Source organism: Chroicocephalus ridibundus, chromosome 1 (genome assembly GCF_963924245.1).
Source record: "Chroicocephalus ridibundus chromosome 1, bChrRid1.1, whole genome shotgun sequence".
Taxonomy (NCBI): domain Eukaryota; kingdom Metazoa; phylum Chordata; class Aves; order Charadriiformes; family Laridae; genus Chroicocephalus; species Chroicocephalus ridibundus.
In genome coordinates, this window is record NC_086284.1 from 202926689 (window position 1) to 202948067 (window position 21379).

General features: G+C 36.6%; 1 protein-coding gene across 3 annotated transcripts in view; it reads right to left on the bottom strand.

Moving 5' to 3' along the window:
• The window catches only part of TBC1D22A (TBC1 domain family member 22A), a 180896-nt gene that overhangs the window by 94472 nt on the left and 65045 nt on the right, over positions 1 to 21379 (bottom strand). For all 3 annotated transcript variants that reach the window (XM_063323378.1, XM_063323377.1, XM_063323379.1), the window contains 2 exons: positions 19842 to 19951; positions 2848 to 2923 (listed from right to left, as the gene is read on the bottom strand). In XM_063323378.1, the coding sequence (XP_063179448.1) occupies positions 2848 to 2923; positions 19842 to 19951 (186 nt within the window). The remainder of the gene's footprint in view (positions 1 to 2847; positions 2924 to 19841; positions 19952 to 21379) is intronic.

Sequence of the window (21379 nt, forward strand, 5' to 3'; positions counted from 1 at the left end):
TTTGTTCAGCCTTTAAAGGAAAAGTCTATGAACAGCTGCAACTGCCTAACGGGAGAGTGCAGAGAAGATGGAGTCAGATTCTTCTCAGAGGTACACAGAGATAAAATAAAAGGCAGTGGATATCAATTCCATAGACAAAAATTCTAATAATTTATATTTTTAAAAAAATTAGTATCGCAATGACAGTAGTCAAACCCTTGAATAATCTTACCCAATGAGGCTGCAGAATCTCCATCCCTGGAGTTGTCAAAACTCAGCAGGACAAGACTCTACACAGCCTGATCTAAGTTGGCTCCATCCCCTTAGACAGAGGGGCAACTGTGAAAGTTTGGAACACTGACTTCCAGAGGCCCCATTCAACCCAAATAGTCCTACGTTTCCATAATGTCATTTACACCCAAATTTACTGGCTTCCTTTCCAAAGAGCAATGACACCTTTTTAAAATACTTCAGTTTCCACAATGAAAAAATGGTAATGAAATTCCCTTCACACTGAAGTGTTATGAACCCCATTATTTTTAAAAATAGTTTGCTTTAACATCTTTTCATAACAGGTATGTCATACAGACAACACACACCATAAAATATACCTCCCATACGATAAGCAATTCCTTAAAGTTAGGGTTTTGTTTTGCTTTCTCCAACTAGACTGCTTCAAAACAAGGAAAGCATCCTCTACTACTCAACCATGTAAACCATCTAGAGTTAAGATTAATCTAAGATGTTACTTTGTAAGTATTTGGAACAGTATGAAAAATCAACATTAACTAGCAAACACTCATGATGTCTACAAAAGAACACCAGAAAAAATTTCTAGTGTAGAAAAGTTATTGTTCAGTAGCTATCTTCATTCTAAAAAAAAAAATCTTGGCAGTTATCTACAGTCACAGACATTGACACAAAATCTGCCATAACATACAGCTCAAAGTAAAATATGCATTATATTGGTTGCCTCCTTCATTGAATACTATACAATTGAGATCAAAAAACATTGAAGAAAAAATTGGATCCACATTTAGAAAGACAAATAAACAATTACAGTTTTTGATGTGTGACTACTTCAACAATTTCCTATCACATACAGTCCTATAAAGACCTCACAAAATTATTTTAAATCAGATAAAAATCAGGAACCCACACTTTACATTCCATTATAAAGCTTGGTAAAAGACATTTTAAGAAAACAGTTGTCTGTTACAACTGTCTGTCTTTATTTCTTTTAATTTAAACATAAAGCCTCAAAAATAATGCTTCCCAAACCTGACCATTGAGAAAAGTTATTTAACTATACCCCCAAGGTGTTGAAGGTACAAATAAGTCCTCAGCGTTTCTTTCTTAGAAACTAAACAATAATATCTTGTACTATCTTTATTATTTTTATTAAACAGAACCATAAGGTTGATTATTAGAATTTTAGAATTATTAAAATTAGTATTTTTCATTTTAAAAACTTGGTTTAAATTCTTGGTTAAGAATTTTTTCACATAAATATTCATCGATCAAGTTCAGGAAGTGTATTTATAGGCATGATAATTATGTACTTTATTTAATATACAATCATTTGCTTCTATAAATTATCGAAATATAAACACCTATATTGATATAAGCACAAAATGAGTCAATACATAAAAAGTCACACTGCAAACAGTCAGATTACTTTTGAAATAACAAAATATATTGCTTTAAAAATATTTTTAATATAAATATTTTGCCACCCTATATACAGAAGTACCCCCTTATATTTTTAATATTCATTTACATTTTAAACAAAAAATACATCTACAACAAAATTTCTACATACATTTACAAAGATAGTATAATACTACATAAACATTGTTCTCCTGCCCTTTAGTTTTTGATCATTAAAAATACTGTAACATCCTAAAAGGCCACAAAGAGCATTATCAAATATTGAGGATGTAAATATGTGCAGACCAAACCAAAATCTGCCATGGTAAGCACTGGGCACAAGAAAAACTCACAGTAAGTGTAATAAAAAGATGGAATTAATCTTCCCAAGAAGATTATCAAATATTAAGCTACACAAGAAATATTTTTCTATCTCGTCATTGGCAGGCTAGTGTCGCAAATATATGCCTGGTTCTGCTTGGCAACATTTTGTTAATACTCTATTCATTAATTTAACAAACTATCAAGAGAGTATGTTTAGAACGGGCAAGCATTATCTCTTGCATTTCATTTAATTAAACTCTGTTCTAGCAATATGACAGTCAGCATTTCATGAAGGGAATTATTTTAAGGATGAAGGTAGAAAATATTTCAAAGTGCCCTGCTAAAACATGAAAGCATAATCTAAAATTACCCTTGCACACACTGTAATTTATCTATAATATTAAAGATGTTATTTCCAGAGTTCATAATTAATTGGATTCCACAGAGAAATTATTCAGGCATTCCAGATAGCAAAATGATGCACAAAGGCACAAAACATAGTGCCGAAGGACAACCATAAACAACCACTGTGACTTGCCCGAATTACAACAATCATTGAGCTTAATGTGAAATGAATACTGGCTGCCTTTTGTATGTGGTCATTACTCTGCTGCAAAGAAATTGCCATTGAATTTTGATTATATTGCCTTAATAAAAAGTAATGAAAGTGGCTCATGCTCTAGTGGCTTTCTTTTAAGTGATACACGACAGTGATCTTCCAAAGGCCAGTGTGCCACAAATTGATTGAGTATGACACCTCATCTGAGGAAGGCGACGTTACCCCACCATTGTAGGTGTAACTGCAGTGATGTTGGCTTGACTCCTTGCGAACACTTTAACGAAACAGCATCATTGAAACACCACTTAGAAATTCAGTAAGCTTTTAAGACTTACCATCAATCCGACTAACAAGTTCTTCTAACATTTTCACTTTCTTCTGAATTCCTGGCTGGGCAAACGTGTAGTTGTCCTGAAGAAGAGATCATATACGAGTGTAAGTTTGGGTGAAAAAAGCACTTCTTTTCCTTCAATTACTTATCTCAATCCATGTGGTTTTCTACGTTTTCTTAAGCTGTTTGTGTTTTGCTTTTACGTTTCCTAGGTCTGCTTCTACAGTTAGGTAGTAACTCATCACATTGCGCAGTCCTACTTCGAGTGCCCATCTCTAGCAGTACACCCTACAGCTATTACTCCATCAGTTGCTCTCTACTCGCTAATCTACTGCCCCTGAAGTTACAGCTTTATTGCAGGAGTCCAATTAGCATTAAAAGGCTTTCATCTTAAATGCCAAAATGTGCCACGCTACAGACTTTTTCAAGGTGATTTTTTTTCTCATAATTTTACAATTTTATCACAAATAATGTAGGAAATATGAAAATTTAGCCCCTATTCAGTCACAGGATAAGAATCTGATCTATAGAAGTTCAGAATAATACCTTCCAGCAGCATAAGAAATCAAAAGTCTATTTCAATGGAGTCATGACTGTTCTGAACCGAAGGTTACAGTTAATACCATGAACCAAAATCTAACACACAAGCTATATAGCTAAAATGGCAGGGTATTTGCCTGTGTTTGTTTGAATGTATTAACTCTGACTTTATTTTTTATTTTTGGATTGCAGCTCTATAATATAGACTAGAGTTTGAAATAATGAAAAAGAGAAAGATATCTCCACTTTAACCCCAAAGTGATCAATCTTTTTAAATAACGATATTATTTAAACACACAGCAACATGTCTGAATATGTGAATGACAATCCTTCCACTCAACTCATTTTGTTATGGTTTTCTACACAGATTAAAGAAGAGAAAATTACCAATATATATTTTAAAAGAAAGTTGCTATGTAAAATTGTTTTCATGTAACCACTATGTACACAGAAAACCAGGGTAAAAGATTTTTCATCTCTACTGCTGTTATTTGAATAATTCCTTTACAAAAATCAATTTAAAAATATTTTCACTGATGTTGGAATATTAATTTTTCTTGGCTTAATTTCAAATTTTAAGTTGGCCTTAGAGTAAACAGGATGAATATAAGTTCATTTTTATGTATCTTGAGGCATTTTTATTTTTATTTTAAAAAAAAAAAGGCCATAGTGACTTTCTTGACTATATTTACACGGGGTTTTTTATTTTGATTTTTTTTATGAAACTGAATTGCAATATAATCTTCAGATTCTATAAAACTGCCATAAAGTATGAAGCCTAAAAGTTCACAAGAGAACATTATACATTAATAATTCTGATGGTTATAGTACCATCAGCCAACAAGTGATTTACAGTATGAAAAAGTCAATTATGTGCTCCGATCACTTGTAACTGACCACAGTAGTAGCTATTTAAAAAAATATAGCAAAGTTCTCTACTGGCCTAGCAGTAGCACTTTTGCAGTATTTGATATTAGAAATCAATGTATAAACCAGAACGATGTTGCCGAAGAAGAAAGGATAGTTCTCCGAATTCTGGAATTTTCCACAGGAATCATCAACTAAAATAGGCAAATCTTGGCATTGTGTCTCAAACAGAACACGAGCATCCTCACGAGTGCAATAAAGCATCAAAACTGAAAGAATGGAAAGTCTCACACGGAATTCAAATCTACTCTAATCTTGTTTTGGGGACAGAGAAACTATCCCACGCATTGGGACGATACCTTTTATACAAGCCTGACACACTCCTGTATTAGTCGTGTATCGGATCTTTAGGAAATAGTATATTTATTTTCTTTACAGAACCTACTCTAACAAGTAAAACCGTACTTCTTTTGTTTGTTTGTTTTCAAATATTTATATACTGTTCTCTTTATTTATTTTTAAAAAGTTAACTGTTATTTCTACTATTTCTACAGCAATACGGTACTCAATTTTTTAGTCTATAAAAGTATCTTCACATATTTAACGCTGAAAGCCAACACAGAGCTAAAACACTACCACTTCGATCATTAGTCTCTCCCCAGGTAGTGCAACTCCCAACTGTTATCTATGAATCTTTAACCATTCTCTTTCTCAAAGCATCATTTACTCTGTACACACCTGGAAATGCAACCCAAAACTGTCATCTTGGATTGGAAAACAGGTAAGTTTGCTCTTCACTACATTTGATCTTTCGCCTATTCATTTATTTTTCTGGTCATTATTTCACTGCAAATGAACACAGCTGGGAGTCACTCTTCTACTTGTGCTGACTCATCTAACTGGAAAGATCTTTGTTGGCTCCCCCAGTCCTCTCTTCTAAATTAAACTACACTGTGCCATCTTCCCTCCTGTAACACTTTTACAATTGACTTTCTGAAACTTGTGAAACTGAGAGGACTTTGTAAACATAAAAAGTATTCGGTTATCTACTATTCTTGCTCCTTTTGTGCTTATCGGTGGAAGAAAAAGCTAGTAACACAGTTAAAGAAAAAAAACACGTCCTACTCATCAAATTCCTGAATTTCATTTTGCTATATTGCTCAGGGCAATATTTTCTACATGTATATATTTTTTTCTATATTGCTCAGGGCAATACAGAAGTAGAGTGGTTAAGATTTTAATTCCTCTATCATATAATTTAATTGGTGATACCAGCTTTGAAATTTGACTCAATTTTACTCCCAATTCTTCTACTTCCTCCCCACCAAGCAGCACAGGGAGATGTGGAATGGATGCTGTGGTCAGTTCATAACACTTCACCTCTGCCTCTGCCCATGGGCCATACACCCGGCCAGAAAGCCTGCTCCTGCGCGGTCTCCTCTCCACAGGCTGCAGCTTTCATCAAGGCACTTCCACCTGCTCTGGTGTGGGGTCCCTCCATGGGCAGCAGGTGGATCTCTGCTCCACCGTGGACCTCCATGGGCTGCAGGGAGGCAACCTGCTTCACCGTGGTTTTCACCATGGGCTGCAACGGGAATCCCTGCTCCTGGAGCAGCTCCTCTCCCTCCTTCTTCACTGACTTTCATGTCTGCAGGGTTGTTTCTCTCACTTTTTCTCACTCCTCTCTCACAGCTGCTGCACAGTGTCTTTTCCCCTTCTTAAATATACTACCACAGAGGCATCACCAGCATCACCAATGGGCTCAAGCTTTGGCTACTGACAGGTCCATCTTGGAGCTGGCTGGTGCTGGCTCTGTCCAACTTGGGGCCTCTTCTCAGAGAAGACACCCCTGCAGCTCCCCTGCTACCAAAACCTTATCACGTAAACCCAACACAAGCTCTCTGATAACTTTTGCAGAAAAAAGCATTCCAGTATTCAACTCTCCTACCTATTCCCCCTGACAGTTGTGGGCCCTCACGGGAAGATTTCATTCCTCATCCTGCACATTTCTGTTGTATTTCCTCATTTATTCCCTGTGTAACTTTGACCATTGATACTAAGGAAAAGACAAACTGAAAAAGTCATAAGTAACTGAGAACAGGATTGTCTTGCCTGAACAGATCTTCAGCAAAGAGTTAACAGAAAATACCTTGTATTTCTAACAACTGTTCTTGACACATTCTAGTAAGTGTTCACCTATGACAAAGTATGCATGAGTACACAACAGAATCCATGATAAACATAAAAAATTCATGCATTGGTGTGCACTACCTAAATTCCTTGATGTTCTGCTCAAATAGCTTCCAACACACTTTCAGTGAACTATGCTAACCTACTTCACAGCTGAATAGTTATAACATCCAGCTCAGACTCCGACACATAATTAGTTTCACCTTACAATACAGAAGGTTAAGACTTTTTAATGTCACAAGGGCTCAAAACTTCCTTCAGTCTTTGTGTTAGTAGTCTGTACTTATTCTGTAGAGGCTAGTATAATCACCTCACTGCCCTCCAACTACAACTAGGTCTGGCAGGACGACTTCTCAAAAAATAATCATTATAATTTAAAATAAAATATTTCAATTACAGCCTTCACTAAACATGAAAGAACATATTAGGTAATTACTTTTTTTCTTTTTTAAGGTTGGAGAAATTCAAAATGGAAGAAACTTGATTAGAAAGTGAAAATACAGAAAAAATTGCACTGAACAAATTTAACTGTGACTATCCTCCTATACTTACAAAAAGAAAGGCGGTGGAGGGGAGGAAGAGAGATGGAGATCACAGCTTCCAAAAGCATATTTAAGCACTAGGTATCAAGTGCCATCCATTTTGCTAGCTCTATTCTGAATGCTGACAGTAAGATAAAACTTACAAAGGTGTTTACTTTGAAAAGTCCTAAAGTAATCTCCTCTGTGGATACACTGAGAAAGTGACATTGAGTGAACTAAGGATGGTCCTAATTCCATTCTTAATATCCTCCAAATGTTGCAGTATCTACACCGTACAACCCTACCATTTTTTTTTTATTTGTCTATCAGGAACAAAATACCAAAGTAGATTCTAGTATTTTCAACCACATGTATCAATGAGATTCTTATTCGTCACTCTGATGCGTATTGTAACAAATATACTCCATTTCCAATCACCATATGCAGCCACAATACTGACAGCTATCTGTTCAAAATATTACTAACTTATGACAGAGTGCTAAAAAGAACACAGATGCTTTTTAAGTGCATGTTAAATGTACTTCTAAAGCAACTGTTCAGGAAGTTCAACATATCTCCATGTTATTTTAATTTCAAACCTCTTCCAAAATGCTATGCATACTTCATAACAGTAAGTCTGTAATAAATTGAAAATCTTTCTTTCTGACTTCTTCAATTATTTCAATTACACGTGGAAAAAGGAACATAAACAGCATTTGTGAAGGCCATCTGGTGTATAAGTACAAAGGCAGCTGTAAGCACACACAGAAGGAATCAAATACATACCGAGAATTATATATAAATATAACAACATATGTATATTATGAATTTATTATATATAATTACTAAGTAATATATTTACACTTCCGTGTGTATACATAAACAGATACATATCCTTTACGTATTTACACACAAATGAAAACACACTATATTACCCTTTCGACTTATTCCTTAGGAAATACTTTCAAGTTTCAAAATGCAACTTATCTTATCTACACATCAAAAATTTTAAAATTTCAGATCCTTTGCCCTTCTGCACTGATTTATAATATTTAAAAATACATAGAAGGAATTTCAGAGTATTAAAAGTTCCTTCCCAGGGTCAGAAAAAGAAAACAAAGATCTTTCAACCTTTGTAATTATTAAGCCTGACTTTTGAAAACTTAAAATTTCCTAAGCAGTAGAAAAGAGATTTACAAAGCATTGCAACCCAAAATTTTCTACACAGAAAATAGTATTTTATTTATTTCTACATGACAGAATGGAAAAAGCAAAATCTTATTACAAAGTAGGTACAGATTCTTGTGTTATAGTTGTATCAATAGTCTCAGAATCAAAGACCCAATTTCTATCAGGCAATGTAATCAAACCTAAGTTTTACACAAGTGGATGTATCATAAATTACAGAAACTGTTAACGTAGCAATAAAAGAAGTGCTCAGGGTATATTTTTGGATTATGGCATAGGCCAGACAACAATTCAAATCTGGGTAAGAGCTAGGAATCGTAAATAAATACACTTACAATCCCAAAAGCTGATGCTGTAAATTTTAAGTAGAAGACAAAATATTTTTATTCTGAAGCATACTGATAGCACAGCATATTTCATCTAAAACACAGAAAAAAAATGCCTTTTATATATGTATTCAGAACCAATTACAAATAGATTTGTTCTCTTCCCGAAAATTTTACTCTCGATGACAGGCTAGAAAACTGCGTTATTGGTGTCCAAAGAGACACAGGCTCCTTAAGAGCTTCTGAAGACACCTATCCTGAAGAAAAACTACAGCCCTCAGGAAAAATCCTACTGATGCCCCCATTTTCTATTACTTGAAGTCCCAACAAAGGCTTATTGTTACAAACTCAAAATTGGGTACTGTGCCGAACAAAAGAACCACGTTGGCTTTTTTCCCTTTTAAGAGCAGACAGCAGCAAATGACTACAGGAGACGATAAGAGCAAAAGAAGCCTGCGGGGATGTGTTTGCAGCATTCTTTTAGTTTCCAGTTTGCAGCACTGAGACTTCCCTAACTCAAGGTGGTATCTTGGTAATTAAAGTTGTTTAAAGATTTTTTTCTTCAACCAAACTTCAAACTGTTCAGGTCCTAAACCCATGTAAAATGCTTTTCATCCTTTGACAAGTAGCCCTGCAGCTTAGTTACTCGAGCACTTTTTTTAAGCCTATCACTCAGCAGTATTAGAAGATATTATCTAGGTCTTGCATCAGAAGAGATGGAAAACAACTACTCCCTATTCACCTTCTTCATGCAGCTCATCATTTAAAGACTTCTATCACATTCCTCCACTTAGCTAAGTCATCCAAGCTGAAGAACTTAATCCATCACCCAGAAACTGTTCCATACCTTCGATCACAGTTATCTTGCTCCATTATTTTATTTTTTTTTTTAACTTTCAATCCATCATTTCAAAATGGGATGGAGAAGACGGATCGGAACAGCATGCAGCACATCGAGCACAAGCTCATTTTAGGTTTTAAAAGTAGCCAAGTGATGCTTTTTCTTTCAAGGACTACCTATGTAAACGATTCTGCTCCCTACATGGTAACAGGCAATGCTTCTACCATGGACGCTTAGCTTCTTTATGAACTTCTGGTAAAGGATTTTATTAAAATCCATTTGTGAATTGCAATTAAACTGTACAGTTGTTCACAGGCTCACCGATTCCTTCCAAAAGCTGCTAGATTTGTGCTGCTTTACAGGAGTTATAAAAAAAAAATACTAAATACTATGGCTTTTATCCTTTAACCGTTAATTCTGTTTACTTTTACACTTTCTACAAACTGTCCTGATGTGCATGTCTAGTTGTCTGTGCTCTCCTGAATCACCTTGAAGCCATTTTCAAAATCTGACGTCATATCCACCCCTTTCCATTCCTCTCATACCAAAGCAGTTTTGAGCATTGATCTTCTTGTTTACCCATTACCAGAGACCCTCACAGGAGACAATCACTGATATATTTCAAACCGAGCAGAGTTAGCATCTGCCTCTGAAATTCTTACTAGGCATCCAGATTCACAGTATCCTAGTGATGCATTCAGTCCTCTCCAACTGATGGGGAGGAATGTAAATCCTCCAGTGACCAAACAAGCCACTAGAAATTTCAGGAGAGTCACAGAAGATCTCTCGTGGTCAGGCAGTAGTCCAAACTCAGCAATTTTCACATAAAGCTTATTGTTGTGGCATACTGTACACTGTGGTGATATGACAAGCAATAGATTTAATTGCAATTTTTCTAAATCAATGCACAGTTCATACTTTGCAAGGTAGATGTTGATGCTATATGACTCAGGCTCACTGTTAATGACAGCCTCAGTGTAGACAAGTTTGAAGGATCATTTATTCAAAAAACCTAAAGTGTTGATGTTTTTACTCTCAGTTTTTGGTACATCAAGAGTTTCAAGATCTACTTTGAAACAATCTGTCTGAGGCCAGTTCATCCACAACTATGATACAGTCCTTTGCTGCTCAGACTAAATCTACTCAGAGCCATACAGGACGACCACAGCAGATACGCTTTTTTTTTTTTCCCACATTTTAACTATTTCAAGCTTTGAACAGACAATAGCAAACTTGCCTTAATTACTGTCATATCAAAAGGACAGGACTAACGTAACAATTGTGTTAATTACATTCCAACAGCTCATAATTACAAATCTACTGCCTGAGTTTGTTTAATAACTTCCTAGTGTTGTTCAATAAAATGTATTTTATTTCTTCGGATACTAATAAAGTCTTCAAAAAAACACTATGAAGAGGAGCTTCAAACAAGACTTTGAAGATCTGAAGGTCCTTTTGAAAAGGAAAAGTCACACAGAATGACACCATACTGCATGTGTTTTGCCCTCAAAAAAGTCTGCCCCTAATAATATTCATTCTTATCAGTAATTTATGCGTATTCTGTGTAAGAACATTCTCTTGATTGAGAAAGGTTAAGAAACCTGCTTACAGAAACATTTCCAGATTCTTGTTCTACTTTGAATCTTCTTTTTCTTCACTCTAAATTTAAAATGCCATAAAACAGTATTTGCGCCAACAGATTCTGTACAGAAAGTAGAAGCAGACATCTGAGCATGAATACAGAAAGGATTCAGGATAGAAGCACCTGCTTGTGGCCATGCTTATGTTTGCGTCTCGCATACGACATGCAGCTAGAGTAACAGAGAAATGCCATTTAAGGGTATCATTTAACAATATTGAAGTTGTCCAGTTCTCATTAGAAGAAAGGCCACTGTAGAACCCCGAAGAAGCACAAATGCCTGCCCTAATTGCAGAACCTATTTCTCATGAAATTTCTGATGTTTATGACTTTCCAATTAAGATCTAAAGTTGCAAAACTGGATATTTGAATTTAAAATTGTTCATTATTTAGAAATAGCGTTATGGAAGCCACTGATAATTAAAAGTAATCCCAAGCTATTGTTTATTCATCAGAATAGAAGTCCCTATTCAACAATAAACTCAACACAATTCTGATCAAGCAATTCATTGTTTTTCCTTGGAATAGTCATAGCTTCAAGGAAAAAAAAAAACAACATATTTTGTCATTCTCAGGATCCAACTTGGACAAGACACTAGCATAAAATGAACAATCTGGATTTCTGGAAATTACTAAACAGTTATTACCATATAGAAGTTGTACCTCACAGACGGAGTTAGAGCGATAGTAGCTGCAGGAACAGACACAGAGCATGAATATGCAAAGAGAACTACATACAGAAACAACTACTTCTAGCATTTCTGACAACAGGACTTCCACATTTCTAAACCATGCATTTCCGACTAGCAACAGGACCTGTTTATACAGAAATTGGAGCACGACTGCAGTACTGTCTTTCAGTATCAGCTACACAATGTTAGCGGAGACTCTGAAGACTGCCTGGGAGACAGTTATATCATATAGCACATTTTCCCTGAAGGCACCACTTTTGCAGTGCCATGTTCAGCTGAGGAAAGCAGGAGGAAAGACTACTTTTGCCATTTAGCTAAGCTTACCAGAAGCGTTGGGCTGATGCACACCCAGAAATCCCAGACAACCTTCCACTGCATTTGCACAGGCAGACCCTGCAGTACCTGTGATACAGAAACTTGACCCGTGCATGAAAGCCCATAGAGACACGCGGTTCCCATGACAAGAGACAGACAAGAGAGAGATGCAGACACTCACAGTACATATCCCTTATATCTGTCTATCTTGGCTAAAGAGCCCATATTCTCAGGCAACAAATCTGCAATTTATTATAACCCTAAACTAGCTACCCAAATGAACTGCAGATATAATATAAAAAAAAAAAAAAAAAAAAAAAAACCACAACCAACAAACATTTCTTGCAAGATTTTAATGAAAAGGTACAAAGAAAACTATCTTCAACCTATTTTTTTCCTTAAAAATAAACCTTTGGAAGGTCCTGTGAAGAATTTTCAGAAGAGCTAGCGTCAGTTATTTCTGTATGTACTTCTCAACATCCAAGCTCCATATTCATGCTATTTATCTAATCCTGCAGACCTCTGAAAGGCTTTCCAGGCAGCATTCCATCCATCCAGCCAGCCAGCCCTCCCTCCCACCCTAATTCAGACTTGAGGAACGCGTTAGCAACAACTTTCCATAACTCAGGGGTGAGAAAGAACTTTGCAGAATTCCCTCCACAGATCATAAATCTTGCCCTTTAATCAGCCATAGAAATAGCTAATATATACCCCAGTATGCTCCAGTCCCTGGAAATGAATTATCTCCCTTTTATTCTAAAAATTCCCAGGCCCTGATCAATAATGATATTAATATTTTATTGCTATTTTTAATACAGCTGGTTAGATCATTATACAATGAATATATTTCCCCTTTGGTTGTTTTATTACCATTATACTTGAAGTTAAAGTGAAGAGTTATACTCCATTTTATACATGAACATTACATTTTCAGGTGGCACAGATCAGTGTGAACTTTTTACTTGAATGTTAACGAGACTCTGTTGAATAAAGTGTTATAAAGGATGATTTAGTAATAAAAAAAGCTAATTACAATGGATAAATGGGAATGTCTACTTAATTAAGTGGAAAAAAATGCTTGTGGGATAAGTTCTAGTTTTCCCATATGCACAGCCATTATTCCTACAGGTGAAAATGCAAAAATGTTCATGCGTCATCTACAGTTTTCAAGTGTTCTAAAGACAACCAGCTTTATCATGAGCGTGGTGGATTTTATCATTTTACTTCCGATTGTTCAAATGCAAGACAAAATAGTTTTGGAAATTAACTAGCTATAAAAAAACCCCAGAATACTCAATTGTTATTGACAATAGGAATGCACCAAAATACTGTTATATAGATTACAAATGTGAAATTATCAACTAACATGTTGAAAATTATCAAGAATGGTAGTCTTATTTAGACATATTTTGCACATGGCCACACACACACATTCAGAAACACGTTTTTATAAATCAGCATTAGAGCATCTTGCAGGAATACAGGCTGGAGACAAACTGGCTGGGGAGCAGTTTTGTGGAAAAGGACCTGGAAGTCTCAACAGACAGCAAGCTCAGACTGAACCAGTGGTACACCCTGGCAGCAAAGGCGGCCAGCAGCCTCCAGGGTCAGTAGAATAACAGAAGTGATTATCCCTGCTCAGCACTCATTGTGGAATCACTGAGATTGGTAGGGACCTCTGCAGACCATCTAAGTCCAAACCCTGCCCAAAGCAGGCTCACCTGGAGCAAGCTGCTCAAGGCCACGTGCACTCAGGTTTTGAACTCCAAGGATGAAGATTCTACAAGATCTATGACCTAACAGTTCCAGAGTTCCATCATCTTTACTGTAAATATTTTTTTCTATGTTTAAAAGTAATTTCCTGTATTTCAAGACCACATCTAGAATACCACATCCAGTTTTAGGGACCTCAATACAAGAAAAACATGAATAAACTGGAGCAAGGGCAAAAGGTCACCAAGATGCTCAGAGGCATGGAGCACATGCCCTGTGAGAGGCTGAGGGAACTGGGGTTGTTCAGTCTCAAGAAAAGGCGGCTTCAGAGGCACCTAAGAGCAGCCTGCTAAAACTTATGTTATCCAGAAGACAGAGCTCAGCTTTTAATAGTGGTGCATAGTGGGAGGATAAGAGACTTGCAGCATAAACAAACAAGTGTTCTCTCTGGCCATAGGGACAAATTTTTTCAACGTTGAGGACGATCAAGTAACAGGTTAACCCTCAGTCTCCATCCTTGAAGGTTTCAAGACCCAATGGGACAAAGCCCTGAGCAACCAGATCTGACCTCAGAGCTGACCCTACTTTGAGCAGGACATTGGACTAGATGACCTGTAGAGGTCCCTTCCTACCAGAATTATCCTATGTTCTTATGATTTTAGAAGTTCTGATTTTTTTTTCCTGAAATAAACAAGAAAGTTGCAGGGAGGCATAATCTTTCTGGGAAAAAGATAAAGAAAAAGAATGCAGCACACAGACATGAAGCGCTGAGAAGGAAAACCATTACATAGAATCATTTAGGTTGGAAGAGACCCTTGGGATCATCGAGTCCAACCATCAATTTCACTCTACAAAGTTCTCCCTTACAGCCTATCATCCAAAATTGACTGCTACAAGACAGTATATACAGCTACAGATTGCAAGACTAACTGATATCTTAGAGGTAGACAAATTTATATTAAGAAAATATCCTAGTATTTCTACTTAAATCAATTTTTTTAAAAAAGTCAATCATATTGTGATGAGATACAGGTGTAGCCACTTAAGAGCCCGTAGCTAGAGAGAGCAAACTGAGAAAGAAGATGCAAAGTAATTTGAGAACACAAAATAGATTACACTATTGTGCAATATCAAACATTTACTACTGGAAAAGTTCTGCAAAAGAAAAATGAGAAATATCACCTCTACCTAGAGCCAAAGAAATACTTGCATAGAAGCCCCCAGATCACCGAAGAACAGCATGAGTGAATCTGCTAGAGCAATAGATGATTCAACCAAGTTTTTTATTTCTTCTCTAGCTTAAGAGCTGTAAGCATGTCAGGAAGTGATTGTCATGCTGCTCAATGTCATCACTGTCTTTTATTACATAGGTCCATATGGTTCAAAGATGTGCCGTTACATTAAAAATACACAGTTGCATTAGATGAAGAAGGGAAGGGGGTAAGACGAGTGAGGAAAGGATAAATAATATACTCTATGTGTAGCAACACTCAACCAAGAAATACATATTTCTTAACAACACCTTTGACCATTCTGGAATCAAGAAAATGAGACAGTCTGGATGGGCTGGAAAAATAAATGAGTTTTCTGTTAAAAATAATAAAGGGATACCAATACAATCATTTTTCCATTACACTCTTATGCACTGGAAAGACAAACACACACAAAAAAAGTCTATGTAGCTTGCATTAGTCAAAAATTTCACAACAGGACCCTAATTGTTATCACAGTACACCCTTTAAACTTTTCCAATACTGGTAGGCCAACATCAGATGGAAGCCTACATTGATGAATAAATCAACGGATATTCTGCAGACATACTTAGATTGCAGTTGTCACCACATCGCACACGCCTCTAAAATCCTTGACAGTTTATTCAGACATCTCAGACAAAGTATCAGTAGTCATACATGAGTCTCTTACGACATATTATCACAGAGAAAAGGAAACGTAATAGCACTAATCCTGTTTGTGATTCTCCTTTGGTTTTGTGGTTTTGTATTGTCTGGTTTTATGGCTTTGTAAGAGAGAAGCAGTTTTTCGTCTTCGGCTGTAAAGACACTCCATTATCTACAGCAGATCACACAGAAAATACTAAAGGGGTAGTAAGAACTAATTTAATGACTATTTCCAAGAAACAATCAGCAGCAACTTTCTTGAGAAGTAGAGAGACTTAAGCGCATCATCTAGACTACTGCATATTGCCAACAAGTTTGGTAAACTGAAAATCTACAGCCGTTAAAGTAAATCTATGTCTCAGCTGTCATGATCCTGCCTTGGCCCTACTGTGTAGTTCTACTCATTTATTTGCTATGGTACCTATTCGAGGTGTTAACCCCTTCAACCGACCGGCGCTTTTCTGTTTTGTGGTGTTGTCAGGTGGTTCAGCCCTGTGAATCAGCTCTCAGGTAGCACTCAGCAAGGGACAGACAGGAAGAAACATTCAGGTGCAGGCAGGAGCACAGGATTATTACAATTTGGTGCAAATCAGCTTACGCAATTTGGGGCATGATTTGATCTTAAGTTTAATGATTCCAGGTCCCATCTCACCCATCTCCATATAGTTCTTGCCCTCCACCAGTGGATTTGGTGATCATGCATCCAAAATGCAAGTCAATTAGAATCGTAGGTTTAGGTTGGAAGGCACTTCGAAAGTTCATCTACTCCAACACTTCACCATGGGCAGGGACAGCTTTCAGTGGATCAGGTTGCCCAAAGCCACATCGAACCTGACATCGAACACTTCCAGGGATGGAGCATCCACTACTTCTCTGGGCTCCCTCAGCATAAAAAAAAATGCATTCCTTATGTCCAGTCTAAATCTAACCTCTTTCAGTTTAAAACCATTGCCCGTTGTCCTGTCGCTATAGGCCCTGCTGCAAAACAGTCTACCTCCATCTTTCTTATAAGCCCCCTTTAAGCACTGAAAGGTCTCAATAAGGTCTTCCTGGAGCCTTGCCTTCTCCAGGCTGAACCACCCCAATTCTCTTAGCCTTTCTTCATAGGTGTGTTTCAACTCTCTGATCATATTCATGGCCCTCCTCTAGACCTATTCTAGCAGGTCTATGTCTTTCCTGTGTGGAGGATGGCCCCCTGAAATAGATGCAGTACTCCAGGTGGGGTCTCAAAAGAGTGGAGTGGAGGGGCAGAATCACCTCCCTTGACCTGCTGGCCACGCTTCTTTTGATGTAGCCCAGGAGATGGTTGGCTTTCTGGGCTGCGAGCACACATTGCCAGCTCATATCCAATTTCTCATCCGCCAGTATCCCCAAGTCCTTCTCTGCAGGGCTGCTCTCAATCCCTTCATTACCTAGCCTATTGGAGACTGCCCTGACCCAGGTGTGGGACCTTGCATTTGGTTTTGTTGAACACCATGAGGTTCACATAGGCCCACTCCTCAAGGCTGCCAAGGTCCCTCTGGATGGCATCCCTTTACTAAAAACAATCTTCATTCTCTGGGGTTTTTTACCCCCTTCCTAACCCAAGCTAATTTCTTGTTGGGTTAGTTTTCCAAACCAACTGAACCTGCAACTACACAACCCCTCTATCTGACAAGTAAAGTGGTGTCAACACAGAAGGGAAACAAAACAGCAGAAAGGGAGGAAAATAAATGAGCAAAACCTTTCATTTCAGCAGCACTCCGCAGTTGCACTGAATTAACTGTAACATCATTAGTCACACCACTAGCATAATCTTTCAAGCCTGCTTTTGATAGATGACTGCATCCTTGAATACATCCAATTGATAACAATTCCATTTATATAAGAGCTTAAATTTTCATCGATTCAGTTTAATTCCATTACAATTAGTTTCAATATTTTGTTTATCAGTACTTGATGGTCTTGTATGAAAACAGAATTTTAAGGAGAAATTATGTAATCTCTGAACTTCCTTTTCTAGAGAAAACAAAAACAAACAAACAAAAAAAATGAAACAAACAAAAAACAAAGAGAGTGGCAAGCCTGTGACTGAAGATGTTCCAGAAACAGGTAAAACAGTTGGAGGGCTTGTGTTTCTTTACCTGGCTTTCTTCCTTCTGAGTAGTTCTCACTTTTTTTCTTTATAAGTTCTCACATATTTTTGATATGTGGTCAAATATTTTAAAACATAATAGTTCTGGGAGATTGAAATAAGCAAAGCAGCACTTTTTTTACAAGAATCGACACAAGAAAAAGACTATGCTTTTCAACAATGCTATACAGAAAACTGAGCTACTACTCATTTGACCTTTAACGTGGAGAAATACACTTAAAATACCTTCAAAGAAGTTAAAAGATTTCTATTTGTTGACTCAATTTTATAACGATTTCGTCAAAAATGAACTTTGTTACAAGTTTAAATTCACAATATGCCTTAGCCAACATGCCTTAGACAATGAAACATTCGTATTAAAACACAAGTCATAGATAAGAATATGTTAAAGCACTTTTAAAAATATTAGGTACCATAAGGAAAGAAATACCTATCAAAAAAATGCAACCAAAATAAAGAAGCTGGAAAACATTACTTTCATTTTACTGAAAAGTACAGCTTCAGTTCATAGGAATTTTTATGGTTATTCACATTTTCCGGTGATTTACTAGTGATTGGAGGACAGCCATTTTCCACACACATAAATTCAACACCCAAGGTCTCTGCTACATTAAAACCACTTGGAGAAACAAAACCTCTAATTTTCAAGCACTTGTCTAAAACATTTCAAAACAAATAAAGCTACATGGGACCTATCAAAAGGACTGAATCTAACAAGTACAGCAGAAACACCTGTCCATCACCTCTTCTTTGAAGAGAATGTTAGGAATAAATCAACCAAAGTTTTGCTATCTATTGTCACCAAAATAATACTGAAACAATTTCACATAAAAGATCCTCTACACTACACAAGTAGCTCCAATAATTGAAAAGTAGGGAATGATCAGAAATAGAAGGTATGAACATAAAAAAAGAAAAGAAGCACCAGCAATTTGCTAAATATTTGTAACCGTAATTTACTTTCTAATCAGCTCACTGAAAGCAGCAGATGAACCCTGACTGCAAACATCTGCCTACCAAACATCACTAAAAACAATTCTTTGTTGCCATTGCAAAATGGAAATCACCTTTCAGAAACTTCCACATTTCTAGCAAACGTGAATTTTGGTCCCATTGTAACCCAGGAATTCACAATAACTATTATTTTAATGAATACATTCTGAGTTTACAAAATCAGATTATTTTCACTTTCTAGCAAGATTCAAAGTGTTTATCTCAAATGACACAGATCTGAAAAACAGATATTAGATAGACAGTATTTGAGGCCTATTGCAACACAAGGCTTATGAAATTTAATTCAGGTAACTTCTTTGTAAACTGAAAAGCCCAAAGTTTCTACTTTACCTTTAACGTGCCTTAGCATTGCAGTATAAATTGTTTTAATATGCTAAATATCAAATACAGATGTTTGGACTCCCATGTAATCTGTGGTGGATCATATGGATTCCTCTCCCACCTAAACGCAAGATGTTCGGCCACATATTTATTATTTCTAGTGATACTTCTAATCTTCATAAATTTATATGCCCATGAACGCAAACATGTACACACAAATCTACCATTCTTAGTCTGTAACTTGCTGCATTTAACAGAAAATTGTGCCCGCATTTATAGCCTCTCCACATAGAAAAAATTCAAACACTCAGTGAAGTAGCATAAGTATGAAGTTTTAAATGGACATTTTAAAAATATGAAGATAATTTCAAGTACTATTAAGACAGCACTTTTTTATAGGTTACTATATTAATGACTTAAAAATGAATAAATAAGCCAGCTTTTCATCATCTCGGTGAGACCATTTTACTTGGAGACTTGAGCAAACATTCTCCATGCTTGGTAAATGAGGTGCACAACATGCCTCCAGAATTGGAAATTTCAACTCTGCTCTAGCACATCACACAACAATGAAACATACAGACACTTTCATGAAAAGAAGTTGCACTTTTATTTTCCTTTCTTAATCCTATGCCAAACTTGTAGTAGACTGTAGTAGGGAGAATCTACTTGTAGTAGGGAAAATCTACTTCTCCCCATTTTTCATACATGTACTCTTTCTCAACAACCCTAAAGTAGTCCAAAGCCATGACATTAATCAGTTAACTCCACTACCTACAGACAGGAAAAAACAATTTACCTGAATGCCATCAAGCAACTTGCTCATGCACCAGTAACTGTCAGCTTCTATGTTCTGCAGCACTTCTTCAGGCAAACTGGAAACATCAAAATTTTCCACTTCTTCTTCTTCTGTTTCAGGAAAAGAGAGAGAAAGACAAGTCAATGAAGTGCACAGAATAAATAAAGCAAGGATGAAGAAAATAATTGAAAACAAAGACAACCACCACTTATCTTCTAGTAAGAAACTTCAACGCACATTTACTTTAACAGGGACTAAATGAATCATTTATTGCTCAACTGTGTCACCTAATGGCTTTAAATGTTAATGAATACTTAATTTCTTGCAGACTGTGAAAATCTCAAATCACGCCTGGTTAACCAGAATTAATATATAATAAATTACTTCATTCTAAACATTTCACACCTGAAAGAGGATCATCAGAAGCACTTTGAGAGCCCCCAAGCTCTGTATGAACAGTCTCTGCATAACATGCCTGTGTTTGCACCATGCACAACAAAATATGTTGCCAGCGTTGACAGAAGAAAAAGGCCTGAAAAAATACTTTTTAGAAAGCCAGTGAAATTTATTTAGAAAGCTGACTAGAGCTTTTCATGGAGGATTTGTTTTTTTCAGGCAAGCACGTGGAATCAGAAGGAAACCAGACAAAAGGAAACAGATTATTCCAGCTCACAGCGCCTTACTGTATCAAGATAAGAATCAAAACAGCATCTTTCCCAGCCCTGGTTTCTGCTCAAGGGGTGGGATGTAAATAAGAGAGAGGTGTTTGATTCTACTTCAACAGAGTATGACATAACAAAGAAGGCATTTCCTCCATTACACAAATTCAAGGTAGCATAGAATAAGAGAGCATAGAAACAGTAAGAGAAAACAAAGAACATGTAATATCTTAAAACTCCTCTATTATCTGTCTCATAGCTTTGTAGTATGTCATTACTAAGGACATCTCTAGGTTGTCAAATTTGATTATGCTACCTTAAAGCACTTGTTTATCAATAGTTAATAACCATGAACATTACACCTGTTATGAAATAATTTTAACATACCAGCGATTTTACCACTACTAGTAGACACAGGTAGCAAGGTGTTACCAAAGCATTCTTGTTTGCACCGGTGTCTATATGTGGGTGTGCGTCTTCTAAGGGATCATTGGTTTTGGATTGCAAAATAGTAATAGCTGTAGGACAAGGAGATTAGGTTGTCCTAATATAACATTAGTTAAACTATTGGGAAACCTGGGAAGTAAAACAGGGGATCGCCACAGAGACTCCATAAAATAAAAGCACACAATGGTCTCAGAGGTGCCAGGACTATAAACAATGCACCAGCAGCCACTGGTTATTAAAGGAATGCCACCTTTGCGTTGGAGCGCAGTTTTAAAACTCCAGTTTCTAAAAGAAGATCAACAAACAAATATCCAACATATTTTAACACTGTCTTGTAAAACAACGAAGAAAGAGTGAGCAGCAGACTGCAACTGCAAATTCTTTTAATAATGGATCCTTTGTGAGGAGGAAGAAACTCCTTAACCTCAGCAG